Here is a 22,950-nt window from a genome sequence, read left to right as displayed (position 1 = left end):
TATAAAATTTTTGTATTGTATACTTTGTGTGCTGTGCACTAAAATTTATGTATTATGCATTAAAATTTTTGTACTATAGTTTTCTGAATATTTATAAAAGAAGAAAAAGATGAAGATAGTGATAATGATAATAAAAGAGGATGATGATGAGGAGGAGGAAGAAGAAGAAGAAGAAGAAAGCAATGGTGAAGCAACGATATAATGACGGCAGTGACAATGATAACGATGTTGAAAAAAAAAGAAGGAACATAAGAAAAAGAAGCAGCGATAATCATTAAATGAGAGAAAAATAGCACGCAAATAGATTTTTATTTTTAAATAATTTAATTAAATTTGGTTATTCAAAAAATTTAGACACCTAAATTTTTGTTTTAGATTATATATCTGTTGATATATGAATTTTCTGATATTTGATGAGTTTAATTATGAAAATAATATAGTACAATTTAATGGTTAGATTGATGAAATGTATTATGCATAAATGATATTGAGTGATACAAGTATCAAAACCAATGTTTTAAAAATCGGTTCGAATTGGTCGGTCAAACTAAAAACCAATGGCAAATACAGTTCGAACAGAAGATAAAACTGTCAAATTTAAAAACAAAGTTGGTTTGCCGAACTGGTCGGTCGAATCGAACCGTGATTCGGTCAGTTTTTGAAATTTGTCCCAAAACGCTGCATTTTGTATGCTAGAAGGGCCAAAGAGAACCCTAGTCACCCACAGAGCACAGACCCACTCACCCCTCTCCACTCTGGCACTGTCACGCTCCGTTGAGCAACCGCCACTTTTGTCCAGCCACCATCGCCATCACAACATCCATTGAGCCAACGTCAGCCAGCTGCCCAATTCTGTTCACGCAGCCACGAACTGTCGCGAAGTCAGCCTTCGAAAATCGTAGCCACCGCCAGTGCCACTTTTCATCGCGCAGTGTCTTCCCGCCGGTGCCAGCTCTGTTCGACACTTTCCGTCGCGCCACTGTCCCCGCCAGCTCTGCCATTTTTCAGGTTTCCAGTTTCTAACCCTAGGTATAAATTTTGTTGATTGTAATAATAATTGTTGAGGCATGATTAATTGTTGGAGATAATTACTGGTTATTAGAATCCTTTTCAGACACTATTTCGAATGTTCTTCACATAAAAAGTGATTAATTGTTGGTTTTAAATTTTGCTGTTGGTTGCTTGAAGCATGATTAATTGTTGAAACTGATTGCTGGTTATTAGAATCTTTTTCAGACACTGTTTGGAATGTTCTTCACATCAAAAGTGATTAATTGTTGGTTTTAAATCTTGTTATTGAAATCTTGAAGCATGATTAATTGTTGAAGCTGATTGCTAGTTATTAGAATCTTTTTCGGACATTGTTTGGAATGTTCTTCACATCAAAAGTGATTAATTGTTAGTTCTAAACCTTGCTGTTGAAATCTTGAAGCATGATTAATTGTTGAAGGCTTGAAGCTGATTGCTTGAAGCATGATTAAATTAATTGTTGAAGCATGATTAAATGATTAATTGTTGAAGCTGATTGCTTGAAGTATGATTAATAATTGAATAATTGAATAATTGTTGAATAATTTTGGATAATTTTAGATGTTGTTTGTTGAGATTATTGATGCTGATTTAAATCAAGGTGGTGGTGGTGGTAGTAATAGTACATTTTATGCTACACTACTTGATTTTTCTAGTCCAAATAGTGGAAATGAATGTGATGATATCAATGAAGCAAATCTATAGCAAGTTATGGCGGATTTTGATGATTGATGATAAACTTGAATCAATTGGATATTGGCGTTTTATGTTTGGTTAGTTGTTTTTATTATTTGACTTTTGAATTTGTATTTGAACGAGATCATAATATTCTGGTTTATATAGTACTTTTAATTTGGATGATATTTTAAAACTTATATGAGATTATAATTATATTTTATTGTATTTATTTATTATTTTATTATAAAATAATTTTTTTATTTCACTACAGTCAAACTAATTAAACTTATAAACTAATGAACCAGTAATTAGAATGGTTTGATAACCAATTCGACTTTCAGAACCTTAATCAAAACTCACATGTGACGTAAACGGATCCTACTCTTACATTACTTTTCCATTTTTCTTTGAAATTCTGTGGAATTTGTGGTCCACAGTCTCTATCGTATCAAGAATGAAATGAATTGACAAGAACTGAAGCGGTAGAGGTATGGGAGTTTCAATAAAGACAACACAATAGTATAATCATACTCTCTGTGTGATGGTAAAAGTAACTCATCTCATCTTTTAATTATGTGATCAGAAGTTTGATCTTTATCTCTGCAAATAAAATGATTAATCTGTTATGAGTTTCGAAAAATAAATACTTAAAAAAAAAAGTTCACGTTAGAGGACTAAGTACCAAAAAAAATCTTATGAAGAAAATTGAATTCTCTCATCGGCCATACGAATTAGTTTTTGTAGTGATATTGTTTTTGTTGTCATTATTATAATGATATTTTTATTGTGAGCAGCCTAACTAAAAACACCTATCCGAAAAGAGTTTTAACCAACAAAAAATCAAGTAAAGTACTATTCAGTAAAGAAAAAATATAGGTAATTAATAACATTTTTGAATAATATGTGAACAATATAAATTAATAAAATTAAAAAAATAAATTAACCTTAAATTTAATTAATAACATTAAATTAGAATGTAGTATATTTTTATTTAATTGGTAGTTGTTTATATTGTTCAAAATGATCATTATTTACCTAACATTTTCCGTCAGTAAAATGTCACAGAATAAAACTCACAAAAGTCTCGCATTAGAGACTAACGGTCTTATAGCTTATTACATAATCACGGTTTACATAATGCACCATTTGTCCATTTCCATCAGTGGCAAATGAGGAGTGTTTGGAGATTAGTAAAATTTGTAATTTATAGTTATCAATTAGTTATTATTAATATTTTTAATTTTTAATAGTATGAGATTATTAATTTTTTTTAGTGATTAAATACTGATCAAATTTTAATAAAAATATTGACCCTAAACTTTTTCATGACAAATTTATAAGACCCTAAGAAAATTATGATCTCCCCAATTTTTTTATAAAAATTAATAGTAATAAATTATTATTATTATTATTATTATTATTATTATTATTATTATTATTATTATTATTATTATTATTATTATTATTATTATTATTATTATTATTATTATTATCAGTAACTTAGTATGCATAGATTATAGATTTAATTATTCTACCAATTTCAATAGTTTTATTAAATTTTAAATTAAGTCTCTATATTTTTTTAATTGAGCTTTTATATTATATATTTTTTAATTTAATCCCTACTAATATTAAACGTCTAAAAAATATTAATAAATTGTAATTTACTTATATATTCTTATCTTCTACTTATAATAGATTCATATGAACTGAGATTTTTTCTTTTCATTTTTCCTCTTCTACTTTTTCTGAAATTTTTACACACACATAGAAATAAAATAACCTATTATTTTCAATTTATCGTTCAAAATTCTGATTTGATGATGAGGTATCAGATTTGTCCTCAAATTTCATAAATTGTCCATCTAAGTTGATGGCAGTGGTCAGGGACGGATCCAAGTGCAATGGTGTGGGGGCAAGCGCCCCCACTACGATTTGAAATTTTTTTGAGTAGTATATGATAATAATATTTATTTGCCCCCATTAGATTATTAAATTTGACCCCACAATAATTTTTTATTCAATTTTTGGTACTTAATCATCAATTTAAAAATTTTATATTAGATATTTGTTAGAATGATCAATTCTCAGATTTAAACGAAATTAGTGTTCTTTTTTAAAAATCAACTCAAAAGAATATTATTTATCTTATTTTCAAATTAGCTTTAATTTTTGCGTAGCAACTATATGAATTGAAAGAACTTTTTTAACTATGAATATCAATAAGAATCGGCTTCTAATTGTGTTGGGAAGTGAATTTTTAAATAATTATTTAGTAATATATATGGAAAGAGAGAAATTTTGATGGTAGTGTTAAGAGAAAAATTACTTAATTTTTTAAAAATATAAAACCTAAAAGAATATAATTTTAAATTATATATTATTATTTAAATTACTATTTTAGTGTTTTAGTTTGTATATTAGATATTTTAAAGGCTAATCATATTTTACAATAACAAAATATAATCATAACAATAATCATGCTATATGTACATAAAAAATAATTATCTGTATAAAATATATATTAAAATATAAAATACACATTAAAAATAAGTTAAACAATACATGTATTTATACATAGATATATAGTGGTTAATAGATAATTTAATATTTAATTTTTTATATACACATATTATTTTTATTATAAAAATTATTATCATGTTATATAAATTTTGCCCCCACTACCAAAATTTTCTGGATCCGTCATTGGCAGTGGTACTCCTTTATTACACATAGGAAAGAGAATGAATTTATACAATGATAAAATAAGAATTGATAATCTCTAATGAATAAACCTAAAAGCGAGATATACATTTTAACTCAAAACACAGAATTAGCATACATCTAAATGAATAATCCATCAAAATTACCATATAAACTAATATAGATCCTAACAATAAAAGAAAATAGTAATTGGCATCGAAGCTGAAGATTTGCAATCTTAGGCTTCAATTGAAAAAATCTAAGCATCACAATTGCTACATCCAATCCAAGAGAAAAGAAAATTTCACAACAGCTCTAACCAAAATAATTGAAAACCATGCACCATCTGTAAACTACATAATGCAGGCCCTCACATACACACCAGTCAGAGAAGTAGTGCTAGGGGCCAGTAGAATTTGTGATGTGTAGCCATCAATTAGCCATTATCAGTGTTTTTAATAGTGTGAGATGATATCTAATAGTGTAGGATTATTTTTTCTTTATGGTTAAGTGCTGGTCAAATTTTAATAAAAGTGCTGACCCTAAACTTTTTCAATTCGTATTATAAACCACCTCTCCACATGCCACAAAAATATATCCCAATTTCAAAAACTAAAATAATTTTGAAGATGCAGTGTCTTAAAAAAATTTATTTAAGAAAGAAAAAAGGTAAAAAATTGATACACAAAAAGGAATGATTAATGACGTTGGCATAATAGTCTTTTCTGACTCTGGACAACTTGGTGATCCCCCAAATTAGAAGGTTTGAACTGGATCTTTCCAATACTCAATTCCTTCGAAGTGAGGTGTTGGGTTGGTTGATGTTGAACTAACTTTTGCAATGACATATAAAGAACAATTAAAATTTATTTTTAAACCCTTCAGAATCTCATACACATAAAAAATGGAGAGAAGGAAAATTTTTTATGAACTTGCCTCGTCTTTAATTTGAGCATGTGAATGAGTATGAAAGTGTTAACAGAACCTGTGCTCCCTACAAAAACAAAGAGTAATTTGAGTTAGTATAACATTATATTATGAAATGTGGCTGTTTCAAAATGTATAATAAGTATAACATTATTGAACAACATTATTTTTTAATTTGGAATCACCAAAAAAAGTCATTTAGATATGTAAAAATTGGTAAAATTGTGTGTTGAGACAAAATCAGCCAATGCCATTCTTCTAGATTACATTACACAAAGAGCATATCCTATTCTATCTAATATACTAGAGAACGTGGACGACGAGCAGTAGTTCAGGCAGCAAGGGAGGAATGGAAGCAGGGCGCGACGAGACATGAGCAGTGGAGCACACTAGGCGTTGGGTTTAGTGATGGCGGACGAACAGAATATGAGACAAAGAGTGACGAGCACGCCACGGATGCCAAGCGGAGGAGACCTTGCGACGGATCCGGCGGGAGCTCAGCGAAAAACTTAGGACAAGGACGGTGTGAGTGAGAGACAAAATGACAAGGGTTTCTTTGAAATTTTTGAAATATGGAGGTGTCTTCAATTAGGTCTTCTGTCCTAATAGTAAAAATATTCATTTTTTTAACAGAATATTTTGTTATTTCGAAATTTTTTTATGGCAGAGACTAAATTAAAAAAAATTATATGGTATAAGAATCTAATTAAAAAAAGTATAAAAACTTAATTGAAAATATAATAAAATTATAGGAACATGAAGAATAATTAAACCTAGATTATAATGTTTATTGCAATATTAGTAGCAACTAGCAAATAGCATTTTTTTTTAAATAAATAAAAGAGTATAAACATAAAAATAGTTGAATATGTAATGAACTTGTTATATGGGATGGATTAAAACAAAAATAATAAGCTAATTTATTTATAGATTAAAATAGCCCAAGTAAAATAAAAGTATTTTTTTATAATACACTCGATTTTCTATGAAAAATATTATAATATATTTTTCTACCTTAATTGTCTTTTTAAAGAGAATCAGATAAAGAAGAATAAATTTAAAAATATTAAAATTTATTTTACTGATGATAGTTGATGATTTTAGTTGTAACAAATATCATGGAACAAATTTAAAAATATTAAAATTTTAAAGTATATAATTAAATATTAATTTTTATATAATGTAATTATATATTAATTTAACATATATACTATAAATTATATCTTTACTAGCTGAATAATTAAAATTAATTAAAATTTATTTTATTTAATATTTATTAATTAACATTTATTAATTGAATAATTAATGAATATTAAATAAAATAAATTTAAATTTTTCTTTTATCTCTCTAATATTACTATAGTAAAAATTGGGTATGAAGAATAACTCAAGGTTGACAGTGCAAAAGAAGTTTCAGTTTCCAGATAATAAAAAATAGAAAAAAGTTGTTATTGTAATTAAAAACTTAAAAGCTAAGCATGCAATTGTCAAAGCCCTTCACAGTAAAATGCAACGACATGATAAACATGAAATCTGTATCGAATACAGAAAGTAAGAGGATCCAAGAATAAATAAATAGAACATTACCTCCATAGTTCTCACTCTATCAACAAAAGGATGCATAGTTGCATACACTTTGTTTATGATTGCATTTTCTTTTTTCCTGTCACATATATATATTACTGTGTATCAACAGTTTCTCATTGGAGATCCAAGAAGATTAAAAAGGTAAAACGTACAAATTAAACAGCACCACAAGTTTTAAAACCATCAAAGGGACAATTACAAAACTCAACAAGTTTCAAAACACAAGTACTTTATTTTGTATTTAATAAATAAAAAAAATATTATGTGTTTATGTTTGTAGTTTTAAAAATTAGAAATATTTTAAAAAATATTTAAAAAGAATTTTTTAAAATTATTTTGTGTTTATCAAAATTAAAATCTCATATATTCATTAATATTAAAATTTAATTTTTACATTAATATCTATTATAATATTTTTAAACTTTAAAAATTATTTTATCAAATATACTTATTGTTATTTGTACTTATTAAAAGTTATTTTTAATTTAATTTATAAACATAGATGCTATAATTTTTAAAAAATTATTTTTTAAAAACTAGTTTTTAAAAATTTTACCAAACCAAACTTTAGTATTTAAATGCTTTATTTTGGTACTTTTCTAATAATTTTGTTTCATTAACTGACAAGGCAAAACACATAAAAATTCATTTCTAAAAGAATTTTATTATGCTTTCTTTCACATTTTAATAGAATAAGCTAAGAGATTCGGTCATTTTGTAGTTTAAATTCTATATAATTTTGTTCTTTCTCAAATTAATTTTTTATTCCAAATTTTTGTTTATTAGAAATTTAATATATTTAAAAAAATATATTATTGAACATATAAATTTTCAATAAATTCAAAATGTGAAAAATAGCTATTTTTTTATAAAGATAGCTAATTTGATAAGAAGAGAGTATTATTAAAAAATAATAAATTAGTTTAATATAAAAAAATTATTATCATATATTTATATATTTTTAAACATAATTAATAATACTTTTCTAAAAAAATAATATTAATTTATTCTTAATTTTAATTATTATATAAAAAATAAGTAATTATAATTGTTGTTAAAATATGCATGTATATTCAAATTTCAAAAGAAGTAAAAACTGTTGATTGCAGTAAAGGTAGATGGTGGTGACAGGTGATGAATTTGACATTAAAGATTCCATCACAGTCAAATCAAATCGCGGATCCCCAATCATTTGTTCACAATAATTAGATTAGATATGGAATTTATGAGACCTAAGATTAGAGATGGTATATTTCAGAAAGATACTAATTTAAAAGTTGGTATACTCATGCTCTCAATCATATCCCACAAGCCACAAGTCTTGTTAGAATTTAACGATGTTGCCTTACTTTAAGCATGCACTTTTAATTGTTTTGGAATAGTAAGTTTAAACATTACTTTTGATAGTAATAATTATTTTCTTTTCATTCTTTTATTAATGTAGCTTTTCTTTTTTCATTAAGGCTAATTTATTCTCATTAAGGCTAATTTCTTTTGATAGTAATAATTTGTTTTGTTTTCTTTTTAATAATAAATTAGAACAAATTATAAAAATTTAATTAATTTATTTTTTTTCATTTAAAAGTTTGAGAAAAAATATAATAATAATAAAAATAATTTTAAAAAATTAATAAAAATAATAAAAAAATAAATTATATTTTTTGTTAGCATCTTTATGTCTTTTCTATCATGATTGATATAAAATATACTAATTCAATGTCTTTAACATAATATTTCTATCTATATTTCAACTGTCAAATATAATTATTTTATACCTCTATATCTTTATTTTAGTGTCCCATATCTATCAACAAATGCAACCTTAAGGATGTCTTTGAAAAAATATGAAGTTAACTTATTAAATCGACATTTAGTTATAATAAAAAATAAACATTTGTTTGAAAATATAATTACTTTGGTAAGCTTTACTACTATTACAATTTACAACTATTTAAATGTATAGAATAAACAAATAGCATTGATAAGCTTTGGTTTCTACATCTTAAATATATCTTCTTGTGATTGTGTCTACACATTACATAATAACATAAATACAATTTCAAAATTAAGTTGAGTTAGTCTAGTAATTAGCTCACTAGTATGCTTAAATAATTGTCAGAGGTTCGAATCACACCCTTAAATGGAGCTCTGATCTGTCACGGATTAGTCCTTAATGCTGTCAGATATCGTGAAAAACAAAAAAATAAGAACAATGCTAGAAAATCAAAAGGGTATTAGCAAAAAATCAGCCAAATACCTTTGGATGAATCCAAAATCTCTACGAGTTAATATATATGGATGTTTCTTCTGCTAAGTATCAGAATATTTCTTTTTCATACTAAATGGATGTTCTTTTATATATTTTTTGAATTTTTTTGTATTGCAAATGTGAATGTCTCTATTTCTTTAAAAATTTTATATTTTTTTTTAAATTTTATAGATATTTAATTATTTTTACTAAAATATAATTGGATATTTCTTTTGTTAAGTATTGCGATTTTTTTTTCATATTAAATGAATGTTTTTTTTATATTTCTGTAATTGTGTAGTTTGCAGTTTCTTTAATCATCAAAACGGCACCTAATACCCCAAAACGCAGAGAGCAACATCTGCAACAAACCCCTAATTACAAACATGTGTGTTGAATACAAACCAATCCCATCTTCCTCCATCTTCTTCAAAACTCCGGCAGCGGCAACCATGTCTCCAGCGTAGCAGTGTGCAACGAGAAAGTAGTTGTGTCCCGTCAGATCCAGATTCACGCCAAGCATGGACATGAAATCCACCACGCGCCGCGCGTGGTTTATGACTTTCTGGCGCGATAGGATGTTCAGGACGGGATAGAAGGTGGTCGTACTGGGGCGGCAGCCTCTGGCGTCGGTACGTGCCATATATTCGATGATGTGGAGCGCGTCATCGATGCACTTGAGCTTGCAGAGGTGCGTGATGAGGAAATCGAACGCGTTCTTGCGAGTGATGCCGCGGTTGAAGGTGGATAGGGTTTGAAGGAGGTGGTTGAGGAGGGAAGAGGAGAAGGTTTCGTCGGTGACAAAGTCGAAGGTGGACTTCGTGTTGAAGCAATTGTCTTGGATGCGCTTGTTGAGGGCATCGTGGAGAGCATGAAAGTCGCCGGAGAAGTCTGTGTGTGTGATTGTTGGAGGTGGGTAGGTTAATGTGAGAGAGAAGAGGAAGACTTTTATAGGTTTTAATTAGGTTTACTTAATCAATTTTAAATTTTTTAAATTTTGAATTTAAAAAATTTAAAATTAATTATTAATATAAATTAATTTTGTTTTATTTAGTTTTTGGCTGGTAACTTCTTGGTTCGATATATTTTTCCAAAAAATAAATACAATTTCGAGTTAATGGAATTTTCAATGATAAAATTATTATATCTAAATTACAATCCTATTCATGTTGTAACACTATCCATTTGTATTTTTTAATGCAATCATATCTAAAAATCTCCTAATAGTCCTATTCTTGGAGGCAAGTTATTAAGTTCCTCCAATTAATTTCTAGTATTTTTTTTTTCTTTGAAAGCAATTAATTTCTTGTATTAATCTTGTTTGAGAATTATTTTTATCAGTTACAGGGAATTTAAAACTGCATTATGGTCCCAATACAGTTTAAAGTTATGATAAAAAAGACAAAGCACAGGAAGAACTGCTAACAAAACATTTCAAAGAAAAGATGCAGAGAGTTTTAATCCCTTGATTTGAATATATGATGATAATATAAATGAAATTCCATTGCAAAATTTTCATATAACAACGGGGACAATCTCCTTTTGTCACACTATCATATATTCATATGTGACACACTCCCCTGTTTCCCACCCACCATGTGTTTGACAAAATGCTTACTACTTTGATAGTGCAGAAACAGAAAGCCATCACTTAACAAATGAAATCTATTCATCAAGTCAAGCTTCATCATCAATTACCACCTCCTCTTTTGGAAGTGGTTTCTGTCTGCGTCCCTAGTGTGAAGCCTACCCATCACAGCATTCTTGAAGTTAATGGCTTCTTGAATCTGTGAGCATGACCTCTGCATCTTAACCCCACTCAAACTGTTCCTAGATTCCATCATCTCATTCAGGGTAAGCCTCTTCCTTGCACCCCCTGGCTCTGGCCTTTGCTTTGGAGCACTATGAGACCTCAACTTTGCCTTGAAAGACTGCGTGCTCACCATGTAATTCGGATAATTCCCATAGAAAAAGCTCTCATTGCACACACTCTTTGGTGTCATGGCTGCAACTGATCCACAACTACAAGTGCTTGTTGCAAACCTTGGAGTGCTTTGTGCAGTTGAGAATCTGCACTCTTCCCCTGTCAGCCCCCAATCCGAATGATCCGGTATGGACAAGCGCCCTGGTGTCCGACATGGGATTGGAAGGGGAGAGGAAATTGTTTGGAACGAAGGGTCGTCACCAAAATCCGACATTGATGTGTTGGTTCTCCGGGACCTTGACTTAGGCCTAATACCAGTGTCCACTTCCACAATTTTGGGGCTACCATCAAAACTGTTATTGTTGTTAATTGTGGCATCAAATGAAGATGATAACCTTCTACTATGAGTTGGAGCTGTGTACTCACTCCTAGTGTCATCAAATCTCTCCTACAAACAAACATTTTTAAGGTAACAAAAGCATTAGGACATAATCATAATCACATAATGTTTAAATGCAGGTACTATGCAAGTGACATGTATAATGTGAATTGTGGCTAGTGCTGCAATTTGAGGTGTTTATTACCATGGATCTTCGTGCACGGATTTGAGACCTATATGAATCATTCTTTCCGGCCATGAATGCTTGAGATTTTTTCTGAGACCTCACTGTGGCTTGAGCTCTGATAAGTGCCTGCATTCCATGCAGTGTTGCTGTTGCTTGCTTCCTCACTAAATACCCTCTGACAAGTGCCTGTAACTTAACCAATCCCTTTAAGGCTCTCAGTGCTTTCCTTGCCTGTTCACATTCACAAGTCACAACAACAAAACACAAAACAGAAAAAACTCATGTCAAATTTCAATCATTCATTCCACAAAAAAATAAAGAAAAAAGGAAAACACACACTACTAGAGAGCAAAATCAGCAGATAGAGCAACATTCCACATCAAATTCCTGGTATCTGGCTTCAGTTTCACAGTCATTCTAGGCTCAATTAATTATGGCATAATTGAAATTTGACCTAGAATGGTTTATGGTAGATAGTTTCTCTTGAAATTATTCTGCTAGAAAGTGAAAATTTTTGGTAAATCAATTTTAGAGATTAAGCTGTTTTGTTTAAAAGCAACCTTTTTTCTTGTCTTGCATCTCTCCAAATCTTAAGAGTAAAAATCATGTTGAAGGTTCAACTCTTTATTTTTTCACTTTTGTCAAAATCATAGGACTAAAAAATCATGTTGTAACTCATTTTAGCACCTTTCAAAATCATAGTCGAAGGCTTAGTCAATTTTCAAACCCCACCAAACACTAACCTTATCTGAAGGATTTGCATCTGAAAAATTTCAATTAAACCAAGAAAAAGGCAGAAAAAGTAAAACTTCTTACCAAGTAGCCTCTAAACACTGTCTGAATCTTGGTGGCAGCACAAATCTCATGTCCAGCACCAAGCATGGTACCTCTTCCATGGCTGGTGAGCCTAACCACTGCAACTGCAGCCTGTGCTGCTGCCACAGCAGCATCAGCTGCAGCTGCAGTAGCAGCAGCAACAGCAATGGCATGCTTGTTCTGCTCCTTCTCTGTCTCATTGTAGAAAGATTGCAACCAAGCTGCTTCAGCTGGAGAAATGTTTGGTGGAATGGTAGCTGGATTGTGACACAGAACTCTAGAATTACTTGAATTTCTTTGAGCAGCAGAAGTAGTAGAAGAAGATGAAGAGAATTTCATGCTTCTGGGGTCTCCATAGTTTGAGTTTTCTTGTTTGTGTTGTTGTTCTTTGTCTCTTCTTATCCCAAACAAGTTCTTCAACCACCTTGTGGCTCTCCCCATTGTAAAGACAAAAGGGTGTTGTTTAGTGTGTGAGAGTAGTTATGCAAGAAAATGAGTCACAGATTGAGAATGAAGAAGAAGAAGAAGAAGAAGAAGAAAAAACGGTGATGTGTTTGATGATAAGGCTTTCAATTTGCAGCTCACAATTTAGGCCTCTTGCCATTTTGCAGAAAAGGGTGAAACATTGTTGTTAGAGAAAATGTGTTCATTGGAATCTGATAAAAAAAAAATAAAAGAAAAGAGAAGGAAGAATGAGGCATATTATACATTTTTGAGAGAAGAAACGGAGAAATTTTGATACTATGATTTATTCATTATTGAAACATAGTTTTGTGTGTTGGTGGTGAATGGTGACCTTTTTGTTACTTTTATTACATTTTTTTTTTTTGGGTTTTTCAAATTTTCAATAACTGAGGTGTTAAGTTAAAGACTAAACACTAAAGTGTTACCTTTATTTTTCTTTTCTTTTTTTCCATTGATTTAAATGATTAAGAATATCTCAGAGATGACAGAAAAGAAGACTGTCAAAGTGTCAATCCCTCGTGAAAATCTGCGTTACATGACAAAAAATATGCCAATAGAACATGCAAGCGGTTGTGCAAAATCGAAGCAAGATGAATAGTTATAAATAAATAAATGTTATTATTTTTAATCAATTCATTGCTAACTCATTAGAACATTTCGATGGAAATTCAAAGTGCGATTCGCTTTAACGAATCTTATATTGGCATTATATGTGATGCATGACTATTAAATTTGTACTCTCTTTTTTTTTAATGCAAAACTATATACATTTGGAAACTTGAAAAGGACTATGTTAACATTTCATTTTAGGGTTGAAAAGCACTTACTATTAACTAAGGTTTTAATACAATAAGGCAAGCAGGTATAATTATATGAATTTAATTTTCATATATTATCTAATAATTAATCGTATATTATCAATTCAATAAAAATAATTATTTTTTAAATTTATTATTTAAAAAATTAATTGATTATAATGGATGAATGCATGTGATTATTATCCTTTTAATTAATAATTAAGTTTTAAGTTGTAACATAAATTAAAGGAAAGTCATGCATAGGAGAAGCATAAGGAAATTAAAGTGGAAACTTGCCACTCTTCCACCAATGGGAACTCAAAAAGAAGAAGAAGAAGAAAAATATAAACAAGTTCAACAGTGAAATCTCAATCTCAATTATCTGTCTCCCATTACTTTCTGGAGGGACGTGTCCTCAAAATGAAAAAGATATTTCACTATCCTAACCATTTCTGACACCACTCGTGAAGCCCTCTCTTATTTTGGAAATTTCTAATCATTTATTTATATATAAACAAATTATTATTAGGGATATAATATAAGAGTGGACACTAGTATATTTATACTTACGGGTGACTAAGATATATGTCAATATTATTAAAATTAAAATGATATTTTTTTAATATTTTGATAATATTTTTTAGTAATAATTTTTAAAAAATATTATTTTAATAATTTTTTTAAAATATTATAACCACTCTAATATAAATATACTAGAATAATTTTAATGTAAATAATGTTTTGCTTTGCCAATGAGTAATAGCTCAAATGGCTCTCCATACTCAATTAAGAGGTTGCGGGTTCGAATCTCTTATCTTTGATAAAAAAAATGTTTTGCTTTTGCCATCAATTATCAATAATAAACAAATAAATAATATTCATAACAATAATAACTTCTTAATTAATAATGTGATGATTTATTACTTGAGAATTTAATTAATTGAATAAATATTTAATATATGTTTTAAAATCTTAAAAATGAGTTCTCTTGGTTGATGTTTTTTTAATTATCTTTGTTATTTAGATTATTTCTTTATCAATAATAGGTTTATTATCGTAATTATTTTTTAATGAAAGTACATCAAGAGTACATAATATATAAGCTGTTCAAGCTGTAATGTTAATGGTTTAATGAACCAGAAGGGATTAAGAGAAGGAAAAAAATAAATTCTTCTCATTGTTGAAGAAAATAAAAAATTTTTTTAAAAAATATTTATTGTTTATTTTATTTTTTTTTAATTTTCATTTTCTTTCTACTTTAATTTGGATAACATATCATAAATAAAGTAATACGATAGTTATTAATCTAAGAAAGTATCTCTATTTTATCCTGTTGCATAATATATTACACAATAGTATAATATCTAGATACTTTCATGTTATTATTTTGTACTATTGCATAATATACATTTATGTACTTGAACTCTTATTATTTAATTTAAAAATATGAAGATGTTTAATTTATAAATAAAAAAAAAAAAACTAAGAAGAAGAAGAAAAAAATAGTGAAAGGTGAAAGCTTACCGTGAATTCAAATTTTCATAGTTCTACAAAACGTGTGGAAAAAATTTAACAACTTTGGGGTGCTATTATTACTTGGATGAAGGAAGGAGAACCAAAGATCGTCCTTGCAGACATTGACATGGACATCCACATCTGTGTTTTTTTTGGTGTACTACTCTTTCAAATTTTTAGTTTTGTGTCCATGTACAAAACTAGAATTCTTATATATTTATTATGGTTAAATTAAGATGTTATTGTTATCACAGTACAATTAACTATTTTTTAAAAGTGATTTTTTATTTAGTTTTTTATTGTAATAATTTTAAAATAAATTAAAACAAATATATCTAAATAAATTTAGTATTTTTTTAAAATTAAATACACATCTAAAATATAAAGTAAATAAAACTAAAATTTAAAATTTAAAATTTTTGTTTCAATTTTAACATTTTTAATTATTAACAGATTATTATTTAAATACACATCTAAAAATTAAATTCAGTAAAATTAAAGATTTTAATTTTAAAATTAAAAAAATAAATTTTAAAGGTTATTAACCCACGCTACAGAAATTCTTAAAAGAGATCTTAAAGCTTCCAAGTCGTTATCCTTAGAGATCTTAATGTCTACAATTAGAAGTAAAATTATGGTCATTATAATAAATTCACTTTGAACATTAGCTAAAATACTAAACAATAAATTAATAAAGATATTAAAATGAATAATATCTAATGCCCAAATAAGTAAAAAAAATCCTAACTAATACTAAGATAAAATATGTTAGATATATTTTTATTGAATAAAATCTAAAAAATTTAATTTAATTATTTATTTTAATATTTTATAAAATATTAATAAAAAATAAAAATATTAGATGCATTTTTATCGAATAAGATATAAAAAATTAATTTTATTTTTAACGTTTAAATTTAAATATTAGATTTATGATTTTGGATATGTTTCAAATATATTTTGTATATAAATCAATAATTTTAGATGTGTAATAATTGAAAAGAATAACCAAATTTTTACAAACATACATTTTAATAATTTTAAAAGCGTTAATGTTCAATAAATAAGTAACGATAAAATCCAACAAATAGTAAAAAAATAAGAAATATTATATGAGTTTTTATCGAATAAGATATAAAAAATTAATTTTATATTTAACGTTTAAATTTAAATTTCTGATTTATAATTTTAGATGTGTTTCAAAAATATTTTGTGTATCATTTAATAATTTTAGATGTGTTACAGTTAAAAACAAAAACCAACTGTTACGAACATACATTTTAATAATTTTAAAAGCGTTAATATTCAAATAAGTAACGGACAAAATCTAGCTATTATGAAAAAAAATATTAGATGAGTTTTTATCGAATAAGATATAAAAATTAATTTTATTTTTAATGTTTAAATTTAAATTTTAGATTTATAATTTTGGATGTGTTTCAAACATATTTTCTGTATAACTTAATAATTTTAGATGTGTTATAATTGAAAAAAAAATTATAAACATACATTTTAATAATTTAAAAAATGTTAATGTTCAAATAAAAAATGAAAAAATCTAACTAATAATAAAAAAAATTGTTAAAAACTATAGACATTGTGGTTTTAATTTTAAACCATCAACGTCAAAATCTCTAATACGTGGAGGCAATTATGAGAAATAAAAGTGATTTTTTTTTTTGCAACATTTTTTTTCCTTTTACATAGTCATTAATTTTTTATTGTGAATTGCTCATTCTAAATTTGCAAACTAAATATTTAGAGGACTAAATGATTAAGTAATTCGCATATACTTTTATTTTCGTATATCAAAATGTAAAAATATTAAAAATGAGAAAAATATAACTAACAAATATCAATAATCAATCAATCAGATGTGGGATGTATTAGATAGATATTACGAAATCTTTTCGAATTTAGAATAGAATTTATAAATTTGAAAAGAAGTATAACAACAACAACAACAACAATAATAATAATAATAATAATAATAATAATAATAATAATAAATATTAAATATGAAGTAGTAAATTTACATATAAAATAGTAGTACTCTTCTATAGAATTTTTGTGTGACAGAGAAAAAAAAGAACTTAGGAGAGAGAGGAACGTACATAGAAAATGAAAAAATGATAAAGTAACTACTTTATGAAGTGGGTAAAAAGTTAGAGAAATTCTGATATTTGAAATTTTAAGTACCAACATATTTATCTACAAACTAAGAATGTGTTTTAATTAAAATTTAATTAAATAATATTATTTAAATTAAAAGGCTGAAAGTTAAAGGACAACTAGTATTTTTTTTAAAGATAGTAGGTTATATTTCATTAATTATTGAAAAATGAAATACAAAGATGTCCAAAAGTAGGAGAGTATAATAAAAGGTGGGGATTTTCCAAAAACACTACATTGAAGGTATTCATCCAACAGTGCGTGGTCGAAAAACGGAGAAAAATCTTAAAGAAAAAAGAATGATAAATCAAATTGAATGCAACTAAGAGCTTGCCTCATGGAGATGACGACCTAAACTGGGAGTTCTTTGGATTTCACGGAGCAACTTGACAGAGCTTGCTAGAATGGCAGACGGCATAGAAGTAGAACCTTCAAAAATCAACTGGTTGCGAGCTTTCCAACAGTTCCAGCAAATGATGGCAAGCAATTGAGGATTACGGTCAGCATTCTTCAACGGGATAAGTATCTCTATTGATGCAGTCCACCATGTCCAAAAGTCGTTAGGACTCTGAGGGGGAAGACAGTCACGAAGATAACTCTGAGACCATACGTCTTTAATTCTAGAGCAATCGATCAAACAATGAGTGACTGTTTTCGTTGCTTTATGACAGCAGGGGCATATTGGTGATATAGATGGGATGCGGTGATGAATCTGAGCAAGCACCGGAAGTCGGCCATGGAGAGCTTTCCAGATAAATAGCTTAATTTTGTGAGGCAAGTTTAACTTCTATAGATCAATCCGCGGCTTTTTCTGCTGCATATAATTAGGGCAAAGCTCCAGAGGCGGATGGTAAAATAAATAGCCAATTCTGTAACCTGAAGCTGTATCATATTGCTTGGATTTGTTCAAATTCCATTGCAATTTGTCCCTACTCTGCTGAATTTTAATTGACAAAATCATGTTTGCAACGTCTTGGGGAAATAATTCTTGAATGAGATTCTGATTCCAATTCCTATCTTCAGTAATTAGATCTTTAACTCTTGGAACTAACTCAGAAATAGCCTGTCTATTTGGCATGTCAAAAATCATTAAAGGGTACGGAGGAGGCAGCCAAGGATCCTCAAAGGTTCGGATATTCTCACCAGTACCTATAGCCCAATTAAGACCTTTTTCAACAATCTTTTGGCCTTCCAGTATGCTCCTCCATCCCCAAGAAGGTAAGACTCCAATTTTTGCCGTTATAGCATTACCATTGCTAAAGTATTTACCTCTTAGGATTTTGGATAATAAGGAAGTAGGCTGTGTTACAAGTCGCCAAAACTGTTTGCCTAAAAGCGCCAGATTTTGGATTCTGAGAACTTTAAATCCAAGGCCTCCTTCTTTTCGTGGGCGAGTCATAGTGTCCCAGCGAATCCAAGCCATCCGCCTTTCAGAACCTTTTTGTCCCCACCAGAACTGAAAAAGTAGAGAGTGAATTTCCAAAATTAAACCATCAGGCAACTTGAAGCAAGACAATGTATAAATAGGAATAGCTTCTCCCACTGCTTTAAGCAATACGTGTCTACCACCTGACGAAAGAAGATTGCGCTTCCACCCTTGGATTCTTTTCCGAACCTTTTCTTTGATCATACTAAAAGAAGCCTTTTTCGATTTAGAGACTGTAGAAGGCAAACCAAGGTATTTATTCTGAGCCCCAATATGATTAATATTCATAGAGTTAGCCAGTAGTGTATGAGTAGTGGAGGGAGTGTTGTTGCTAAAGAATACAGCAGATTTATTAAGATTTACCCTCTGGCCACTAATGCTTTCATAAGAATTCAATAAATGCAGGATATTTGAACATGCTTCAGGATTAGCCTTGCAGAATAAGATGGAATCATCAGCAAACAGGAGGTGGTTGACCTTGGGACATCGCCTATGTATCTGAAGACCCTGAATTAGTTTGTTTTGTTCTGCCTTGTGTAGCAAGAAGGAGAGACCTTCTGCACAGAAAAGAAAAAAATAGGGGGATAGAGGATCTCTTTGTCGAATACCTCTATTTGGTTTGAAGAAACTATAAAGTCATCCTTCCACAATAACAGAATAAGAAATAATTGTCACTAATTCTCGAATCCACATGATCCACCGGGAGTCAAAACTAAACTTCTCCAATATAAACCAAAGAAAGTGTCATTCCACCCTATCATATGCCTTACTCATATCTAATTTTAGCGCCATTTCATTTTCGAGTCCCATTTTTTTGTTCTTCAAGTAATCTGCCTTTAATAAAAGCACTCTGCGTAGGGCTAATTAGTCTATTCATCAGACCCTGAAGTCTATGTACAAATACTTTGGAGATAATCTTGTAAAAGACTGAAGATAGGCTTATTGGTCGTACCTGAGTCATATCTTTAGCATTAGAAATCTTGGGAATAAGACAGATCTGAGTGTGATTAAAACCCTTTAAAATTCTGCCCCTTGAAAAGAAGCTCTTAACTGCTCGAAACACATCACCATTGAGTATGTTCCAGAAGCTTTGAAAAAATTTTGCTATCATACCATCATCTCCTGGAGCACTTTGAGGATGAATGTTAAATGTTGTACGTTTCACTTCCTCCATAGTCACTGGTCTTTGAAGCCTACGGTTCATGTGAGCTGTAACCTTAGGTTCAGAATCAGTAAACAGAGGTTCAGGGTTCTCATGACAAGTGGAGGAAAATATGTCCTTGAAATAAGATTCAGCCACAGAAGCAATACCAGCATTTGAAGTAGCCACTTCACCATCATTGCCAGTTAGTTGCCAAATTCTATTCCTTCGGGTTCGATTTCTAAATTTCTGATGGAAGAAAGCTGTATTCTGATCACCAGATTTGAGCCATTTGACTCTAGACTTATCTTTCCAATAAGATTCCTCATTTTGCAATGCTTTTTCAAGTTTGTCCTCTATGTCTGAAATGATGTCGCCTCCATGAATTCCTACTAAACGAAGTTCCTCTAATTCAGATTGTAGTAAATCAATCTCCACCTTTGAATTAGATATGTGTTCTTGCTGCCATCTGACAATCTTATGCCGACAACGCTTTATTTTTTAAGCTAGGATATACATGGCTGAACCATCAATCTGTTCGTGCCAAACCTCTCTAACAATCTGCCTTATTTCATCATTGGAACACCATCTTTCTTGGAATTTGAATCGGCGTTTAGATCTCTCAGTTCTCATATTAGAGTCTAAGAGAAGAGGGGAATGATCCGAGCCTGATTCTGACAGTCTAAGAACCGTTGCATTGGGATAAAGTTGCTGCCAATCAACTCCTACAGGAATCGATCCAGTCTTTTCTGTATTAACTCATCACCCCTCCGCCTATTCGACCAAGTGAATGGTCTTCCGACCATACCAATATCAATCAGGGAGTTATCATCAATAAAACTGTTAAAGGTTTCAATAGAAGAAGGAGATTTAGCACCCCCACCTTCTTTCTCCAATTGATTAGAAATGACATTAAAATCACCCATTAACACAACCTTACCATCGAACTATTGGGTGACTGAAGTTAATTCAGCAAATTGAGCCATTCTATGTTGATCATTTGAACTGAGATAAACACCTAGAACACCATAGGGATCATTAGAACCAGCTGTCAGAACTGATGCCGCAATGAAGAATCTACCATGCTGTAAAATCTGAACAGTGCAACCATCCCTCCATGCCATTGCCAAACCCCTAATAATCCATCCGGATCCACAATAAACCATTCCTTGAAACCACAAGATCTTAATTTTCCTTTAACTTGTCGAGATTGATTTTTTGTTTCACAGATAAAACCAACCTCTAGAGAGTAGGATTTGCAAATCCCTTTAAGATTGTGGATTGTCAGGGGTCTCCCCAAACCCAGACAATTCCATGGGAGCAGTTTCATATTTCTTTGGGTGCCACTTGAAGGTTGGCACCCTCCACCGTCATAGCATCAGAGACAATATCATTGAGACAAATTTTCTTTGAAATATCTTCAGTACCATTACCTCTACTCCTCCGTTTGAAACCTATCACAGACTTTCTGGCAAGTTGTTTCAGGTTTGTTTTGTTCTCCTTTTTAAGCTTGGATATGACATTGTTATTGTGTTGGACATTATTCATGGGATAGGATATCTCCAACAAAGCATTAGAAGAAGAATTAGTATCAATAGCAGTACCTATGTTTTCTGATTCACCCTCATTTTCTGCTCTAGAACTCGAATTGGCAGCAATTTTTTCATTATTCTATTTTTTCTGATCATCTTGCACACTCATTTTTCAGAAACTATCAAAAAGCCAAGCAGGTAGAGATTTTTTCTTCGGTTGAGCTGGAATAAAACCATCCCGAGGTTGGTTAGGATTGAAGGAAGCTTTCTTTTCAGTTAAATGCCTACCGACTTGATCTGTCTTAAGCCATTCACCAACTCTATCTTCCTTGATATTGTTTTGGGCAGAATCATCAATAAAAAATTGGCAGTTCTTAGATTCATGCCACAATTTTGCACAATACACTACAAGAAAAACACCCATTCAGGTACACTTGAAAAGTGTAGCCAAAAGTGAAAAAAATGATGCCTTAGGCTACGGCTACGCTTTTTGGGCTACGTCTACGCTTTTTGGGGTGATTCCTATTCGCCCATTGCCTATTCTCAAAGGCTACGCTTTTCTGCACCAAGGGCTACGCTTTTGGCGTTTGGGAATAGGCTACGCTTTTCAAGTGATGCTGTCCAGGACCAAAGGCTACGCTTTTCAGCTTTCATTCTTCCAGAATAGGCTACGCTTTTCAACGCTACTGCATCACTTGTAAAGCGTAGCCACATTGTATACCATAGCTACTTTTTATAAGCGTAGCCTTAGGTCCCTCTTTTTTTTATATATACTATAGCTACTGTATATAAGTGTAGCCTTAGGTCTCGTTTTTTTTTTTTTAATACTATAGTTACTGTATATAAGTGTAGCCTTAGGTCTTATTTTTTTTACTTTATTAAGTGCACCCAAAACTTAAAAAATAGGCTACCCTTTAAAAGCGTCTCCTTTGATACGAAAAGTGAACCTATAGATATCAACCTACGGCTACGCTTTATAAGTGATTTCTATAATACCTAAGGCTACGCTTTTTAAATGATGCCGCATTTGTGTATCCTTTTCTCTTATAAAAAGGCAACACGGAGAAAAGCGTAGCCTATTCTATGAATAGGCTACGCTTTTCAAATGTAGCTTAAAAAAAGTGTGGCTGAATGGGTATTTTTTCTTGTAGTGATGATAAGTACAGAACACACCTATACGTTCATAGCGTACTCCAATTTCCAGCATTTTCTGATTAGGGTCAAGCAATTTCAGTGTATCCCTCACTCTTTTATCACCGTTCAGTTCCACTTTAGCCTTCACCATGCGTGTATCTTTGCCTCTAACTTCAAATAGTGCAACATCTTCAATTTGACCAAGTCTCCCACCCAATTTTCGGCCAACCTCAAGCGTTTTGTATTGTTCAGGCAATCCCCAAAATTATGCCCATACAGGAAAAGATCAG

At 30.0% G+C, this 22,950-nt stretch overlaps 2 protein-coding genes across 2 annotated transcripts; both read right to left on the bottom strand.

Annotated features, from left to right (window-relative positions):
- Positions 1–9,485: 9,485 nt before the first annotated feature.
- LOC112749246 (pentatricopeptide repeat-containing protein At3g56030, mitochondrial-like) lies at positions 9,486–10,770 on the bottom strand. The gene is made up of 2 exons (XM_025797507.1): positions 10,749–10,770; positions 9,486–10,063 (listed from the first exon to the last, which is right to left on the bottom strand). Exons 1-2 carry the CDS (start codon positions 10,768–10,770, stop codon positions 9,486–9,488), a joined length of 600 nt encoding a protein of 199 aa, XP_025653292.1.
- On the bottom strand, positions 10,605–13,420 carry LOC112751282 (protein IQ-domain 26). The gene is made up of 3 exons (XM_025800363.3): positions 12,479–13,420; positions 11,681–11,893; positions 10,605–11,544 (listed from the first exon to the last, which is right to left on the bottom strand). Exons 1-3 carry the CDS (start codon positions 12,917–12,919, stop codon positions 10,867–10,869), a joined length of 1,332 nt encoding a protein of 443 aa, XP_025656148.1. The 5' UTR covers positions 12,920–13,420; the 3' UTR covers positions 10,605–10,866.
- Between the last annotated feature and the right edge of the window lie 9,530 nt (positions 13,421–22,950).

Source organism: Arachis hypogaea, chromosome 15 (genome assembly GCF_003086295.3).
Source record: "Arachis hypogaea cultivar Tifrunner chromosome 15, arahy.Tifrunner.gnm2.J5K5, whole genome shotgun sequence".
Lineage (NCBI taxonomy): Eukaryota > Viridiplantae > Streptophyta > Magnoliopsida > Fabales > Fabaceae > Arachis > Arachis hypogaea.
Note: the sequence above shows the minus strand (reverse complement) of the source record. Positions and strands in the feature narration are given on the sequence as shown.

What these genes read in the sequence shown, in the direction of transcription:
- LOC112749246 (XM_025797507.1), bottom strand. Translation starts at nt 10,770, where the DNA reads ATGGTGGGTGGGAAACAGGGGA. An exon ending in GGTGGGTGGGAAACAGGGGA is followed by an intron (nt 10,064 to 10,748) that starts GTGTGTCACATA and finishes TCACACACACAG; the next exon opens with ACTTCTCCGGCGACTTTCAT.
- LOC112751282 (XM_025800363.3), bottom strand. Translation starts at nt 12,919, where the DNA reads ATGGGGAGAGCCACAAGGTGGTTGAAGAACTTGTTTGGGATAAGAAGA. An exon ending in CAGTGTTTAGAGGCTACTTG is followed by an intron (nt 11,894 to 12,478) that starts GTAAGAAGTTTT and finishes GAATGTGAACAG; the next exon opens with GCAAGGAAAGCACTGAGAGC. An exon ending in TCCGTGCACGAAGATCCATG is followed by an intron (nt 11,545 to 11,680) that starts GTAATAAACACC and finishes GTTTGTTTGTAG; the next exon opens with GAGAGATTTGATGACACTAG.